Raw genomic sequence first — 15993 nt, forward strand, 5'->3', positions numbered from 1 at the left:
GGTGAGTTGAGGAAACTTGAAGACTAAGGCTAGCATCAGGACAAGTGGCTAAATCAAATGAAGTTTGAGCTTAACCTAGGAAGAAGTGGTAGCATATTAGGACATGCAAGAATGACCTATGCATTGGGAAAAAATGAGGAAGATAACTAAAATTATATGCGAATAGGGGGTGGTATGGAAGTAGGTGGTGGCACAAAGAGGTGAAGACACTCCAAAAATTCACAAGAAGGAGTTGTCATGCGATGGAGCAACCTAAAGACCTATAAATATTGCAACAAAGTTTCACTTCAGTTCATAACACAAATTACCTTTAAAGAAGTTAGGAAGAGTAATTGAGGGCAAGTTTGGGGAAGGCTTTGCATTGATCACGAGGAGCATATGTTGATAGCAAGACCATGCGTTAATCAGGAAGACTAGAAGGTGAAAATGCTATCCCGACGTTGAGGTCATACTATAACACCAAGTTCTAACGGTGAGTGCTCTCAAATTACTTGTGCGAATTAGATAATTCTTGAGCCAAAGTCTTAGAAATTGAATTTAGTTTATTTGTGATGGCTGCTATCAATAAATTCGAAGGGGAGGACCATTAAAAATAAGGAAAATCGAGAGGTGTTCACAGAAGTTGTGACAGCCAAGCAAGTGGAGTAATCTTGAGCTCCTGAACTCTTGAATTGGAATTTATAGCTCAAATTTTAAAGTAAGTAAGTTAAGACATATCTAAACAAGTATGTAGAAGGAGTATTCTTGATAAAATATATGGAAATTAAGTTATTTAAATTATACGTTGAATCTGGAAATGTCGAACAAGCAGGCAGCTGTTGGGATGAATAAGCAGGTAGCTCGATGGTCAGCATGTCTGCACGGGTTGAGATGAACGCCAGTCGATGTGAGGTTGAGCACGGGGCTAAGTAGGCGATCGTAAGAGGCTTGGACACCTAAGGACAAGGTTGAGCATTGATGTGAACCTTGTGGAATGCCTAGGACTTGCGATGGACACTTGATAGTGAGTGATGGTGAGGTGTGCTGTTGCCTAGCCAAGTCTGACTTCTAAAGTTACTGTAAGTGGTCAACGTCTAGGGGGGTTATTAGTAAAGTCAAGCTTTGGCTCTTTAAAGACTAAAGAAATGGATCACTGACATATCCTTTGTCTTTATTTGACTCCAAGAATGGATTGGATCGAAACGACTTTCCTGTCGAACCGTTACGGTAAGTTCACAATTCTATTTACAATGAAGCGATCTTACGGGGAGGATTTTTCATTTATCCAGAGGGTGGGCTCTGTGTGAACTTGGTTTGAGGCAGAAGACGGAGGAAACAACAATCGTGTAAACGATTAAGCAAGTAGGAGAAGGCTGAACAGACACAATTTTTTCTTCAGAATTCGCCATGATATATTTGATCCATGCATAATTCGTTGGAAAGTAAGGTCATTATGGAAGAGTATGAGTATGAAAGTTAGTCTCAAAAGGGAGACCATAGCTAGTAGCTAAAATACATTGTTATATTCTCAGGGTTGACACTAATGGAAGAAGCTTATCAACTCTATGAGGATTCACCAAGATTGTGAGTGACTATAAACATTTTATAAATGTTTGAATGTTTTAATAAAAGTTTATTCTCATGCTAGCTTATTCTAAAGCATGTTTTTTCAAGCAAACCAAGTTTAGAAATAATGCCAACGCATGCTAGTTTTAAAAGCATAATTTTTAACATATGTTTAAAGTAGTGGTATACCAGGTGAGATGAGACATGTGTTAGTTGTTATGTGCTATGATACATGACTTTAGTAAGCTTGTTAATGGAATTATTTACTTAAAAGTTATGAAGAGCTTGACGCATGCTAGGTTATAAGATATAAAATATGAATTCAGTTAATGAGCTTTTAATAATCATGAGCATACGTTAGAAACAAAGTTCTCATGAATGTTGTATCTATGACAACATGTCTTCAGTAAGCTTTTCTATGAAAGTATTTTCTTATAATGTATGAGCAGCTCAATACTGAAGTACTAGAAGAAGATATCTGAGCTTAGTTTTAGTTATGATCATTGATGTGAGGATCCAAGTTGGGTTTAGTTTGGGGATTGTATAAGCGACATACTATTTGTAATAAAATAAGTTAAGCCAACGAGCTGTTCTTTATTTACTTGGCTTTAAGTTTAGTGAGTGAAACAGGTTCAGATGGGCAGTAGGTATCACAAAATAGTGGTATCTGTTGTTCTCACATCTCCTTCCCAGGTCGAGATGTGAGCTTGGGAGGGGGCGTGACAAGTTGGTATCAGAGCATAAGTTTTTGGGAAACCCGAGATTGAGTTTAGTAAAACCGATTTAAGAGAAACCTTGGAATTAGTTTCAGTTAGACTAGAAGAACGACAGAAGTGACAGGCCTGGAACTCACAACGCTACCTGAAGATCAACTAAGAAAGGTAAGAACGAATTAAGTTATTCTCAATAAAAGGTTGACATGGGATATTAATTCGCAGACAGTTTGGTTCGATGACTAACCAAGAGGCTAGGAGAAGTACCGTTGGATAAATTAAGGAAGTAAATATCAGAATGACACTACGAAAGCATAGTAATAGAGAACATTATCAAATTTTGCGACAAAGGTTATTGTGAAACCTTAAACTGGAATAAGTTCGAATAAATTTCAAGGACGAAAATTTATAGGAGGTAATTGTGAAACCCGAACCCTATTTTCCCAACTTAAACGAGTGATTAGTATGTTAAACAAAGTTTAGGAATGAGTTAATGTGGAATTGTAGGAAAATGGGTAAATGATAAAGAAATGTAGAAGGAAATGCTTAAGTATTTGAGACCTGGCTCTCAGGTGTTTATAAGTTAGTCTAGAAAGAAGAAGTCTTGGCTAAGTGTTGGCCGTGAAAATGGTGGCGAGCATCAAGTAAAAGTATGTGTGAGCAAGGAAAAGATCGTGCATTGAGTAGAGGCCATGCGTGAGCAAGGAAAGGATCATGCATCGAATAAATGCCATACATGAGCAAGGAAACACTCGGTTGCACACAAGGATGGGTGCAAGGCACTGGACGCAAGGGGCGTTGGGCACGCGCACGCGCACACACACACATATACACACATACGCACACACACATATACATACAAACATACACACACACGCAAACACGCACACATGCACACGCGCGCACACATGCACACATACACATACACACACGCATGGATACGCACGCACGCACACACACTGCGCATGTGCACACACATGCATATGCACACACACACATGCTCGCACACGTACGCACACACACACACACATACACACATTGTTGTTTAAATATAGTTAGTACGTGATATTCAATTGCATATTATATATTCATACGGTTTTTCCCTACGATCGATATAAAATATACCATCGAATATTTGTATTGTAGGGGAAAAAAATACTACTAACATATTTCATAGCACTAGCTTAAGAATTTGAACTTTACGACTTTGGTTTGTTTTTTTTTAAATAATTCGATAATCCATTTACCTTAGTTTATAGTCTAATCTGTAACATGTAATATGAGGTACATATGTGTATACATGACAAGGAATGTGAGATATATAGCCCAATAGAGATGATGTTATGATTAAAATATGAAGTATATATTATATAACAACATTAAATATGTACCTCTTCTAAATACAATTGGAATAACCTCATATATATTTGAAAACCGTTGTATATATTTGAAATAAGTAGGAGTGTAACAAAGAACCGAAAAACCAAAAAATCAACCCAACCCAACCCAATCTAATAGTTTGGTTTGGTTTTTTATTATAAAATTGGACATCTTCATTTGTATTTGGAGAAAACAAAAAAGTATTGGTTCGGAACCGATCTAATGGTGTATATGTACCCTTAAAAATAAAGTATCTTTTAGTATTGTGGTGCATGTGTATTTTTTGTTTAAAAAAATACCAATTATTATGGGTATGTATGTTTTTTATTTAGAAAAGTGCCAAAAAAAAAGTCAAATTTTAATTTATATAAATAAAAAATAAAAACACTCAATTTTAATTTTAAATTAGCAAAAAGGACAAATTAAATAAAAAGTGAGAATAAAAATAAAAATTAGAGAAAAAAGAAAATACCAAGAACCGAGAACCAAACCGATAATAAACCAATCAAGTAGTTTTGTTTTTTATTAGACATTGGTTTAGATCTCTTCTTTGTAAAATCAATTGGTTTGGTTTGGTTCTTGGTTGGTCTCAAAATTGACAAACCAAACCGACTGTCACCTCTAGAAATAAGCCTGGTATATATAAAAACGGAAAAAGTGAAAAATGTTCTTACCTGAAAATCATATTAATTGCAAATGGTTAAAAATCTAAAGTAATTAATATTTTTATGATAAATGCATATTCTCTTTTCAACACATTAATTAGTATAAAATTTGTCAAATTATCTCTCAATTATTAAGAATGCTTGGAAAAGATGGAAAAAATTTATCTAATAAATAGTAATAAATGTTGCACAACGTGAATGGTAAAATTATGCATAATTTTCTTTAAGCCTTCATTGAAAATTTTCAAATTTAAGGACATTTATGAAATATAGGACTCAAAGAGGGAAAAATCTCAATGAGAAACAATTATATAAGGTAGAAACAAAATCTTTTCAAATTTGACCACAATTTTAGAAACGTTTATCAAATTTTAAAAATGAGTTATCAAATAAGTCAATTTTTTTAAAATGAGAAATAAAAACAAGAAAGCAGAAATGAAAACGTTATCCAATAGATTTAAATAGATAGAAAATTAAAATTTTAGGGTTAGATTTAGAATGTAATCAGAAAAATTGAGAAACTTGGTTACAAATTATTGGGCCGAACGTGGCAAATTTATTGGGCTTCACAGGCCTGACTTAAGTTTCAAAAAGCGCAAACGGGAAACAGCTGACGGCGATTTGCGAGCACGGCTTAAACAAAACATCATGTCATAATTGTCCATCATTACCAAACAGAAGCCGTCGAGAAAATATTTATCTCAAAACGCACCGTTTTGGCGCCCTTCTTCTCTCAGCTCCGGGTCCGTTCTTCATTTTCCATTCTTTGGAGATAAAGGCCATTCGCCGTCGGGAAGGTCTAGATCTTTCTGGAAGCCATTTTCATATAACACCTCCGCTGTTCTGTCCCACCCCTTCATCGCCTTCGGAAAATTGCGCTCCTGTGGTTGGATTGAACCGAACTCCGACTACAAAAGATTTCGCCAGTGGTCTATTCTGATTCTCGACAACATTCATTTCCATCGGTGCCGGTTCTTGTTTCCGTTGCTTGTACTATTTTTTCTCGTCTGAAAAGGTACGTTTTTCGTTGTAGCTTCCGAGAACCCTAGGCGGATTATATTTCCGTTTACTGATTTCATTTTCATCGGGATCGCCGGGATTGCTTTTCGTTGGTTGGATGATTCTATCCTTCATAATTGGATCTTCACCTTTTTTCTGCTTTTTGTATTTTCCTGGATGAATCTTCTTATTCTCTTCCATCTTCCATAACTGTTGCAATTCCTCAACCATTATTTTCAACGGAACTTAAATGCATACAACAACTTCTTCCCCAAGAACTGTGCTCGTACGATTTAATTTGGCTAGCTCTTTGCGTAGATCGAGGGCGTTACTTTAGATCTTAATATCTTGTTGTCGCACATTTTCTATTGGCGCGAACGGAGGTCTCTCACATTATAGCTTCGCTAATGCGCAATCAAATCTGAATACGTTTGCTATTGAATCATTGCCATTTTATCCATATTTGTGGTACCCGCGTCCAAAGTGCTATCTATTGTATGGGGGGCGTTGAGTTGGTGGGGCCTCTCCGCTCCAACCAGCCCCCCCAGTTGAATCCATCTGCTTTGACTTGTTTGTTGTTGTCATATATCTCTATCATGATCTTTTTCTTGGATTGGGATATTGTTTGTTTCTGAATGCGCCTGTTTATTTAGACGGTAGCTGAAGTTGAATAGCATGGCGGACCATTCAAATGAAGGTTCCAGCACTAGCAGTAATTCCGGGGAGACTGCAACTTCCATTATTGAGCTGAACATCAAGACTTTAGATTCACATATCTACAGTTTTCAAGTGAATAAAGATGTAAGAATCTTTTTTTTTTTTTTTTTCCTAGAAAGTAAATGACTTCTTTTTTTTACATAAGAATCTTGAATGTATCAACAAAAGAAGAAAATTATCAAGGAAATTGTTATTTATCTAAAAAAAAAACTTTTCTAAGCCATGAGTATATGCTTTTTGACTTGGTAAATTCATTGTTCTTGAGGAGGGGAAAAATGATTACAAAGAAAAAAAAAATTTAAATGTACCAGAGAAGAGAACTGTTAGCCTTTCCTTTTCTTAATATTCAAGTCTGCTTCCTCTTCATGCACATTCCTTACAAATTCTCTTTGCTTGTCAATGTATTAGATCCCGGTTCAATTATTCAAGGAGAAAATCGCAAGTGAAATAGGAATCCCAGTGAATCAGCAACGTTTGATATTCAGGGGAAAGGTTTTAAAGGATGAATGTTCTCTTTCTGAGTATCGTATCCTTCAATTTTATGCATTTAATGTATATTTCTCTTTAACATTTGTTGTAGTTTTCTCCCTTCTTTCCCTCCACGTGGTCCTATTTTCTTAGTTGCAAACCACTTTGCCACATTTTTCATGTAGGGTGCACTTGCTTCCTAACCTGCATATTTGATCTCAAATTAATTGGGTAATAATCTTTTATATGGTACTTGATTGATTTGCATGTTGCTGGTCAAGATAAGCTATTTCTATAATATGGTGATTCAATAGCTTTAACAGCATATGGGTTGACATAATGGGTGGGGGTTTCTTCTTAAGTAATATTTAGATTAAAGTATGACATTTTGTTACTGTTTTTATTTAACGAGAGTTGCGATTCTTATATTATTTATTAGTTCATATAGCAGCCTTAATTCTTAGTAATGTACTATGTATGTATATGCTAATCATCCGACTAGATTTGCAGCCTTGAAAATTTGTTGCCTAGTTTTGCCGTTTGATACTTTTTCTTGTGCAATTGGGTGCACTTGTCTACGCATTAGGATTTTTGGACTGTAGTTTCTTAACACTTGAAGATTTGGAAAATGGACATACATTGCATTTAGTTGAAAGACAACCAACTCAGCAGCATGCAGCATCCGAAAGTAGCACTGGCGACAGACCAGCAAATGGTATGCTAAGTAGAGTACCAGGTTTGTCAATTTATTAACACTGGGATATTGTTAATTTTCTTAGGTTTTCTTTTATTTGCTTCTTAGTACCTTCATCAACGGGTAACGAAGCTGGAGTTGGCGTCCCTAGAAATCGTGTTGGACAAATTGCACATAGTGTGGTTTTAGGAACATTTAATGTTGGGGATCAAGGTGAAGGCATTGTACCTGATCTTTCTCGGGTACATACCTTAATATTCTTTTTACTTTCTTCCTTCTATTTATTTGCGTGTTATTATTATTAGCGTGCTTATAATGGATTCTCATCTTATATAATATAATCCCATGTACCACTCGGTATTGTTGAATGTTGTATTTTCCAGTTGGTCTGTAGCAAATGAAAAATTTATTTATTTATTTATATTTTTAGGTTATTGGGGCAGTTCTGAATTCTATTGGACTAAACAGCCAAAATACAAACATCCCTATGCAGTCTACAGTGGTAAGTGAGGTGTTCTTCTTTATCTTCAAATGATAAACTGTATGTTTCCATGAAAAATTAAGAATTGTTGGGAAGTTTGGAATATTTTAGGTCCTGCTTGGTATGCAATTCAGACTGTGTCTTTTGGTTTCAAATTCACTTAATCATATGAATTTACTCTTTTAGTGAATATACCTGTCTGGCAAATTTGTTTTTTGACAACTGTATTTGATTCACTTTTACAATATTACATAATATATAAGATATTGTGCTATAGATGTTTTGATTTAAAAAATGCGATGAGTTCATAACATAAAATAGTATTTATATAGGAAAAAACTCACTTTTCAAAAACTCTTAACATGGGAATAGTAGGGTCTTTGGGAGGAGTGGAAAGGGATCCTTAGTTCACTTTCATGTCTCCATGTGAGCTTCATTGTTGAAGACCTTTTGTAATTATTCTATAGGCACTATTTCGTATAGTTGGAGTCTCTTCTTGTAGAGGGATTCCTTTTTTGGGGCATGTTTTTTTTGTACGTCTGTGTATTCTTTCATTTTCTTTTCTTCAATGAAAATTGTTGTTTCCACAAAGAAAAAACATAAAATAGTATTTATATAATAAAATGTAACTTTTTAAAAATAATCATTCATTTAAAATTTTAAATTCTAGATAAACAAAAAACCATAGAAGCATCTCATTGTTTAAACCAAAACTTCTATGGCATAATATTTTATAAATCATATACTATTGTAAAATGATAATTATATAAAATTGATACTATCAAACATTTAGTACAATAATATGTCTGACTTATATAATATCGTAAAATGATAATCACACAAAATTCTAACATAAAACAAGTTCATATATTAATTAATGATAGTTGAGATCCAACCTAATATCTAGTTGGTAAATAATAACTATAAATATGTAAGTTGTCTATAAATATATTGCTAAATCTGCTGCTACAAAACACACTTTCGAAGAATACAAAAAATATGAACTACAAGTCTACAACTCTGTTCTTGATTGAATCAGTTGTTTTCACATTACTAATCAAGCTGACCCTCAGTTTTTAGGAAGGCTTCTTTTGTAATATATTTTTTTTTCTTAATTATTATTACTTTTATCAAATTGTTGGTATTGTTATTAAAGCCAATTGGAGGAATTGTTTTGTACCCTTTGCTTCGAGTTGATTTCTCATCACCCTTTTATCATTTTCTTGATATAATGTAAGCTATTATTGTTTCCTAATCCTAACTAAAAAAGCATCTCCCAGTAAAAAGTGCACACAAGTGCGCTTGCCTTTTCATTTTCTAAAAAATAGTTCTGTTATGTGGCACATTGTAGTTGAAGCAGAACCTGTTTTGATCCTATATTGTGTTCTGTCACCCAATTAATCATTCCCTCTTATGTTTGTAGTTCTCTCTAATATGTAATTGTTATTATTTTATCATATTCCATCTTAATTGCATGATTTCAGTTAGCTTTAAAGCTTTTCTTTTTGTGATGTGGATATCATATTCCTATGACCTTTTAATTTACACTTTATTGTTCTTTTCTGGATATCGTATAAAATCTGGTTGATGTGGTTATGCTCTTACAGCCTAACAATCGTGGCACAGCAAGTCAAGGAAATGAAACATTTAGAGCTAATAATGGGGTTGGAGGACAAGCAACGAGTCAGGCTCAAACTGGACAGGCATTTCCCGGCCAGCCATCACAAAGTTTTCCCCATGTGATTCAAATTCCACTTGCCAGTGCAGCCGTATCAGTTCCTTCCATTCATGCGGTAGTATACCTTTTTTCTGTACATGATCTAAATTGTGATTTATATTGCTTGATAGGGTTGGTCCTTTGGTTCTCCTATTGACCGTTTGTTTACCCCTCTATTTTTAGCCCATTCCTGATTCTATAACAACACTTTCTGAGTTCATGAACCGTATGGAGTTTGCAATATCTCAGAATGGTGGTGAGCTCTAAACCACAATATCATTGATTTGATGCTTAAAATAGATGCTTAATTTGAACAGCTTTCTTCATACACTAATTTATGTTTCTTAATTTTTTGGATTAATAATATTTTTTTTTTTACATTTTATAAAAACATAGGAGATCTAACTAGGGTGGAACTGCCTACCAATCCCCAAGGTTTGCCAACCACTGAATCTTTGAGCATTGTCTTGCGTCATGCTCAACGGCTTCTAAGTGATTATGCCATATCTTCACTATCCGTAAGTACTATATCTATTTACATTTCCTAAAATTGACAGTTTCTGGAAGTTGAGGATGTAGATTATACACTTCGACAATGAATCAGCAGTTGTAGCCTAGCTGTACAATTTTAGCCTCCTTTTATGAGCAGTGAAAATCCTAATAAAGGAAGCTTGTATGTCCAGAAAGTTTGTATGCCAAGACAATAATTCTTAATTGAGGTACAAAAACTTCATTGCGAGTCCAGATGAATGAAAGATCCGAAAGCATATGAGTCTAGGTTATATGCTCTGTTAAAACACAGGAATAAGAATAGCATTGACTATGGTGTTGGATCTCAGTCAATTTTCTCTCCATTTTATTGGTTCTTTCTTTTCAGGGTGAGAAATGGATTTTTTATCTTTCGACGAGTGCTTGTGGATTTTTACTAGCTACTGCGTGAAAAACAAGACCACCTTCTTTTATATATTTTATTTATTTATTAGTCTTCTTCTTTCTCTTCTTTTCAGTTCTAAAATTTTAAAATAAGAAACATTTTTATGGAGAGTATAAAATTATAAGCTGTAGCTACTAGAATCTTAAAATTACAATGAAAACATTATGATATTCGTTGCCCTCTGGAGTTCTTAAGACTTTCCATCCCTGGGACTAAAATGAATTGTATATGAAGTGCTTAGTCATTTATGAGGGTGTCCAAAAGATTTCATTAGTGTTGCACTATCTTAATAAATAAGGTACTGGTGGTTACATTGTTCTGAATTCATGGAATATGGGATGATTTATGAGTAAATTTTGCACTCCCTTCCCATTACTTAACCTATTCTCTATGTATTTCACAGTATGCTTATAAACATTGCATGAGTGTTATTCCTTATACATTTGCGAAAAAAATATTTAGCGTATTGCTGAGCGTTTGGAGCAAGATAGCTCTTCCACTGATCCCACTGTGAGGGGTCAAATTCAGGAAGAGTCGGTACAAATAGGACTTAGGATGCAACAATTTGGAGCGCTTCTTCTGGAATTGGGCCGTACAATCTTGACACTCCGTATGGGACAGTCACCTGTAAGTTGTTATTTATCCTGGTTTAATGAACAATTCAAATTTGTGTGGAACTGTTTTCCTCGAAAAGAAAATCCTGGTTTATACAGTAATTCAAATTTGTGATTTGAGAATGTATTAATATTTATTTTTGCTTCTGCAGGCTGAGTCAGTTATTAACGCTGGCCCTGCAGTTTACATCTCTCCCATCGGGCCGAATCCTTTAATGGTTCAGGTTAGCTCTGGCTCTTTTTAAAATTAATTTTTGTTTGTTTTCTGACTTGTATGGAAAGTTCTCTCTCTCTCTCTCATTGCGAAATATATTTGGGGTGTCTTGTATCAACTGCTTCTCTGGATGAATGGATTTATTTTTCTAATTTACAACAGAACCATTCAAGTTATTTTGCTTCTAAATAAAAATTTACATTTGATTTAAATAATTAGTATTAATGATAAGAGAAATTGCAGTTATAATATTTAAACAATTAGTTAGAATATTAATAATGACATGCCGGTAAGTTTAAAAACTCAAGTGTTTCAAGCACTGTTCCCTTTCTCTAATCTATTCTAAATTATAGATACTGTTTGGTTATCCCACTTATCTACAGTATCAGGTTGTATGCTTTTGTGAGTGTTGCTCCTTGCAAATCATCGCATCTTCTCCTTTTGCAGCCTTTCCCCCTTCAAACTAATTCTCTCCTGGGTGGTGCTGTACTACCATCAAACCCAGTTGCTGTTGGCGCAGTTGGTATTGGAACTGCCCCTAGGCACATCAACATTCACATACATGCTGGTGAGGATGATAGTATTTCTATGGTGTGTTGTTTTCATGCAATGCAATGTGCTTTCTCCTAAGTTCTGCCACCCTTTCTGCAGTTGGTACCAGGTCAAATAATGGGGAGGGGGCACCTGCAGAGCGTCAGAATGTGGTCAGTGGAACTATGGATTCAGGTGTATCACAGGCACCTCCTGTCGTCAACATTCCACCTCCGCTGGGCGTATCGATTTCTGCTGCTGTGCAACCTGGTGAAGGTGTTTCTTTTTCCCAGCCTTCTCCTGACTCTGCTTCATTATCCTCCATTATTGCTGATGTCAATTCACGAATTAGAGATTTAGTTGGTAATGTTGGAGGTGGTAGCACTACTGAATCAGGTATATTACTTGTAACACCAGAGTACCTTGTATTTTTCACTTCTATTGAACGTCTTGTATTCAGGTCAAGTGCAAACGGCAGTTCAGAATTCTTCTACTGGTTCTGGACAAGGGAGTGAACAGCACAGTGAAACGAAAAGAGACATGGGTGGAGAGTCGAGTGAGTCACTACCTGGGCGCAACCAGGAAACTGGAAGTGACAAGGTAGATATTCGGTACAATATTTTTCCTCACTCTCCAGTCCTTTTCTTAAGCTTGACCTTTTGTTGGATTAAATGCTAAATCTAGTTTTAACCAACCACAGATTGTAAACACAGACAATATTTGTCGAGATACAGGAAGGGCTGTAAACCCGCCTGATTTACCAACATCCTCTGGAGGTAGAGGCTCTGAATTTGTTGGAAGAAATGAAGAAAATTTGCAGAGTCAGGCATCTTGTGAGAAGAGCACCGGAACGGGGTCTTCTCAAAGTGTTCCACTCGGACTTGGACTGGGGAGTTTGGAACGACCGGTAAGATAAAGCTATTTATTTTTGTATTTTGATATTCGTTCAATGTTGGTTGTCATATTAGATGTCTGTTCTGGTGGCCTATTGTTGAACTACGCACGTTGTGCCTACAGTCAATGGGGAGCATTTGGACTTGTGCTTCAATTGTTTTAGTACACAGGATAATACTATTGTGCTCTATCCTTCTTAAAAAAAAATGGAAATCGAGGACAAATTGTAGGGTGGGAATTTTTTATGGTTGGTTGGTATTGATGACACTTGTTGTAGAAGCATAATAGGGCATCAATTATATTGAGATGAGATTTTGTTATCTACTCAGAGTGCATAATTCTCTTGTTATGTTGGAGTTTAGTTTGCAATTCTCTTTGAGAAATCCCCATACCCCATTTGTATTCTACAAAAAGAATTCACATTTTTCTTTGGTTCTCTTTCTTCTTCTTCTTCTTCTGTTCTTTCTGTCTTAATTATTTCCTCCTTTTGGTTACTGGTTGATTAGAGGCGAGGCAGGCAGCAAAGTTCACAGGCTAAGGGGGGTAGCAGTGGAACCAGCCACAGCCAGGGTTTGACGGGCCAGCAGTTTTTACAATCTCTTGCCTCTAGTGCTTCTATGAATAGGTCAAGGGCTCATGAACCCCCCTCAGGCCTACATTCGACTTCTAGCCCAACTGTGGAAGGCAGATCCTTGCATGGGCCAGGTTCTGACAGCCAAATTGATCTGGGAAGCAGTATGTCTCAAGTTTTGCAGAGTCCTGCTTTGAATGGCCTATTGACGGGGCTTTCAGAGCAAGCTGGCGTTGGTTCTCCTGATGTCTTGAGGAACATGTTGCAGCAGCTCACGCAAAGCCCTCAGATGAGGAACACAGTCAATCAAATTGCTCAGCAGGTTGACCCTCAAGATATTGAGCACATGTTTGCCGGGTCAGGAAGAGGACAAGGCGGTGGTATTGATTTGTCCAGGATGTTCCAACAGATGATGCCTATCGTCTCTCAAGTGCTTGGAGGAGGGCCAATGCAACCGTCTTCCAACATGGACCGAGAGCCAAGACAACCACCTTTGTCAAATCTGGATAGAGAGCCAACGCCTCATAGTGAGAGGTCTGGTAGTGGAGTGGAAACATCTAATGACCCAAATTTTCAGGTTCGATGTTATATTTAATTTAATTTAATTGTAACGCTAGTCCTGTCTGATTATTTTGCATAATGCTGTGATTTTAACGTAAGCTATAATCCAATCCATTAAAAATTCTGAATTCTGGGACTTGTTGAAGTTTTTGCTTGTAGAGAAAGGTGTTCCAACAAGTATCAGAAAAATGCTAATATTGGGGAATTATTAGAGTATTGGTGGGTGTATTAAGTAATTAAGAGAGGTTCTTGTGGTATTTGAAATTTGGTTATAAATAGAGGCAGGGAGAAAGAGGAAGTTAGAGTACTGTTTAGATTGTTTGGGAAGTTCCTAAGTACCTCAGTAGTTGGTTGTAGCCCAAACTCTTTCGATATCATTTTAGTTCTGTTTAAGTTCTATCAGTTTGGAATGTTGGATCTCGTTTTTATTTTTGTTCTTGGTGAAGTCTAGATGAACTAATCATTTCATGTTTTCTAGATTGACTCCCAAGATCTTGCTCGAAGAATCACATCTACCAATTTGCCAAGGGACGTCTTCCGTGCAGTAGTTGAGAGCTCAGCTCGGCTTTCTGGCAGTAGTAGCGAAGATATCACAGATGAGTTGTGCAGCGATGAGAGACTTGCTAAGGTGAATTTGTACTTACATCGTGTTTGTTCGATTTCTGTGGAATTTAAGATATCCTAAACTGAGTTCTGATAGGATCGGTGTGGATGTTTGTAGGAATATGTAGAGATGTTATCCAGTGATGTAAACCGACGGTTACAAGGGAATTCAGATCAGGACAAGTAATTCATACGTGGAAGGGTATTTATAGATTCGTGGGTGGAACTGGAATTGGAACTGGAAGCGGAACATTGGCTTGGCTGGTACTGGTGAATTAATTATTTATGCTATAAAATGCTTCTCCGGCCTTTTCCTTTATCTTCTTTTTCCATGTGCGTTGTCTTTATAGTCAGATGATGCTCCAAAGTAACTTATGTTACAATCTCTTTCTTTCTTTCCTCTCTTTTTTCTTTTCTTTTCTTTTCTTTTTTTTTAAATCATGTTTTGGCTTTAATTGTAGATTCTCTAGGTTGTAAAATACCTTCTCTTTCCCTCCCCCTTTTTTGGGTTAATATGACGACATATTTTTGAATCCTCTTTTAAGGTTATTATGAAATTCCATATTATTTATTGGTGCTACACTCTAGATGTCTACTTACAATGGCTGATGATATCTAAGTAGTGCAAAACAAATTTTCTCTTAGTACTTACAATGGCTGATGATATCTAAGTACTTACAATGGCTGATGATATCTAAGTAGTGCAAAACAAATTTTCTCTTATGGGTCTGGTTGATCGATTCCTTATTTCTTGAATGCACTGAATTTTTTGGGGCCGATTCCATCTAATTTAATGGTTTTTGGATTTTGATTTCCACAATGTAGGTGGGTTTAGAATGACGTTTTAAGTACATAGCAATATTCTTTATGTATTAGAAGTAAAACAATTGAAAAGTCATCCATTGATAATATATTTTCCACCAAAGCTTGACATTAGCGACACCAATTTGGGTTCTCTAGCGTCGAACTCATTTAAAGTTTCTTTCCCAAAGATCCAACTTGATTTGATTTCTCGGCCTCCTGATCTCAAAATTTTGCCACGTGCAATTCTCACTCCTGGCCAGTCGATTGTTAGTTTTGAATGACTTGTTAGCTTAAACTTTGGACGGTTCGCGATTTCAAATTTCAGTCAATGTTGAATTTACCAATTATGATCGAACTCTAGAAGCCACTCTTATCCTTCATGCCTAGACTCCATATTTTTCAAATTCATACACCTTTTAAACCATCCATATAAAGTAAACATGTTTATACAGCAATCAACATATGTCAACAACGTACAATAAGAAATCGATTTAAATAAATAACCATTTCAATTCGAAATGATCACAGTTAGGAGGGTTCAAATAGAATAATTCAGACTATTCAACTCGAAATGTAAGGATTTGGTTGGGTTAGTTTTTCTCTTAGATTGAGTTAGATCGATTTTTTTTCTATTTTTGTTGAGTTGGGTTGGGTCGTAGATTGACTAAAAAAAATTGAATTGATTCAACTCAAAATTTTATATATATTAATAAAATACATATATATATATATATATTTCTCTTTGTTTAAAGTTTGATTACTTTATGAATTTTTGATATATTTTTTAAAAAATTGTTATGATATTTGTTTTTGTTTAAAGTTTGCAATAAATATAATAGATATTTGGTATTTAGCATTTGAATTTTATGAGATTTTAGTTATTAGTCA

At 35.5% G+C, this 15993-nt stretch overlaps 1 protein-coding gene across 2 annotated transcripts; it reads left to right on the plus strand.

The window, feature by feature from the left end:
• The first annotated feature begins 4997 nt into the window (after positions 1-4997).
• Positions 4998-14883, plus strand: LOC120085867 (ubiquitin-like domain-containing protein CIP73). Of its 2 annotated transcripts, none has more exons than XM_039042102.1 (18): positions 4998-5318; positions 5956-6103; positions 6428-6545; positions 7107-7202; positions 7290-7423; positions 7612-7683; positions 9270-9455; positions 9563-9635; positions 9776-9897; positions 10776-10940; positions 11080-11151; positions 11589-11709; positions 11793-11948; positions 12133-12272; positions 12373-12579; positions 13073-13714; positions 14177-14326; positions 14420-14883. In XM_039042102.1, exons 2-18 carry the CDS (start codon positions 5978-5980, stop codon positions 14486-14488), a joined length of 2649 nt encoding a protein of 882 aa, XP_038898030.1. In that variant the 5' UTR covers positions 4998-5318; positions 5956-5977; the 3' UTR covers positions 14489-14883. The 2 variants fall into 2 exon arrangements, with proteins under 2 accessions (XP_038898030.1, XP_038898029.1); XM_039042101.1 differs by having other exon boundaries at positions 5000-5318; positions 11793-12068.
• The last annotated feature ends 1110 nt before the right edge of the window (positions 14884-15993 follow it).

Source organism: Benincasa hispida, chromosome 9, assembly GCF_009727055.1.
Source record: "Benincasa hispida cultivar B227 chromosome 9, ASM972705v1, whole genome shotgun sequence".
NCBI lineage: Eukaryota > Viridiplantae > Streptophyta > Magnoliopsida > Cucurbitales > Cucurbitaceae > Benincasa > Benincasa hispida.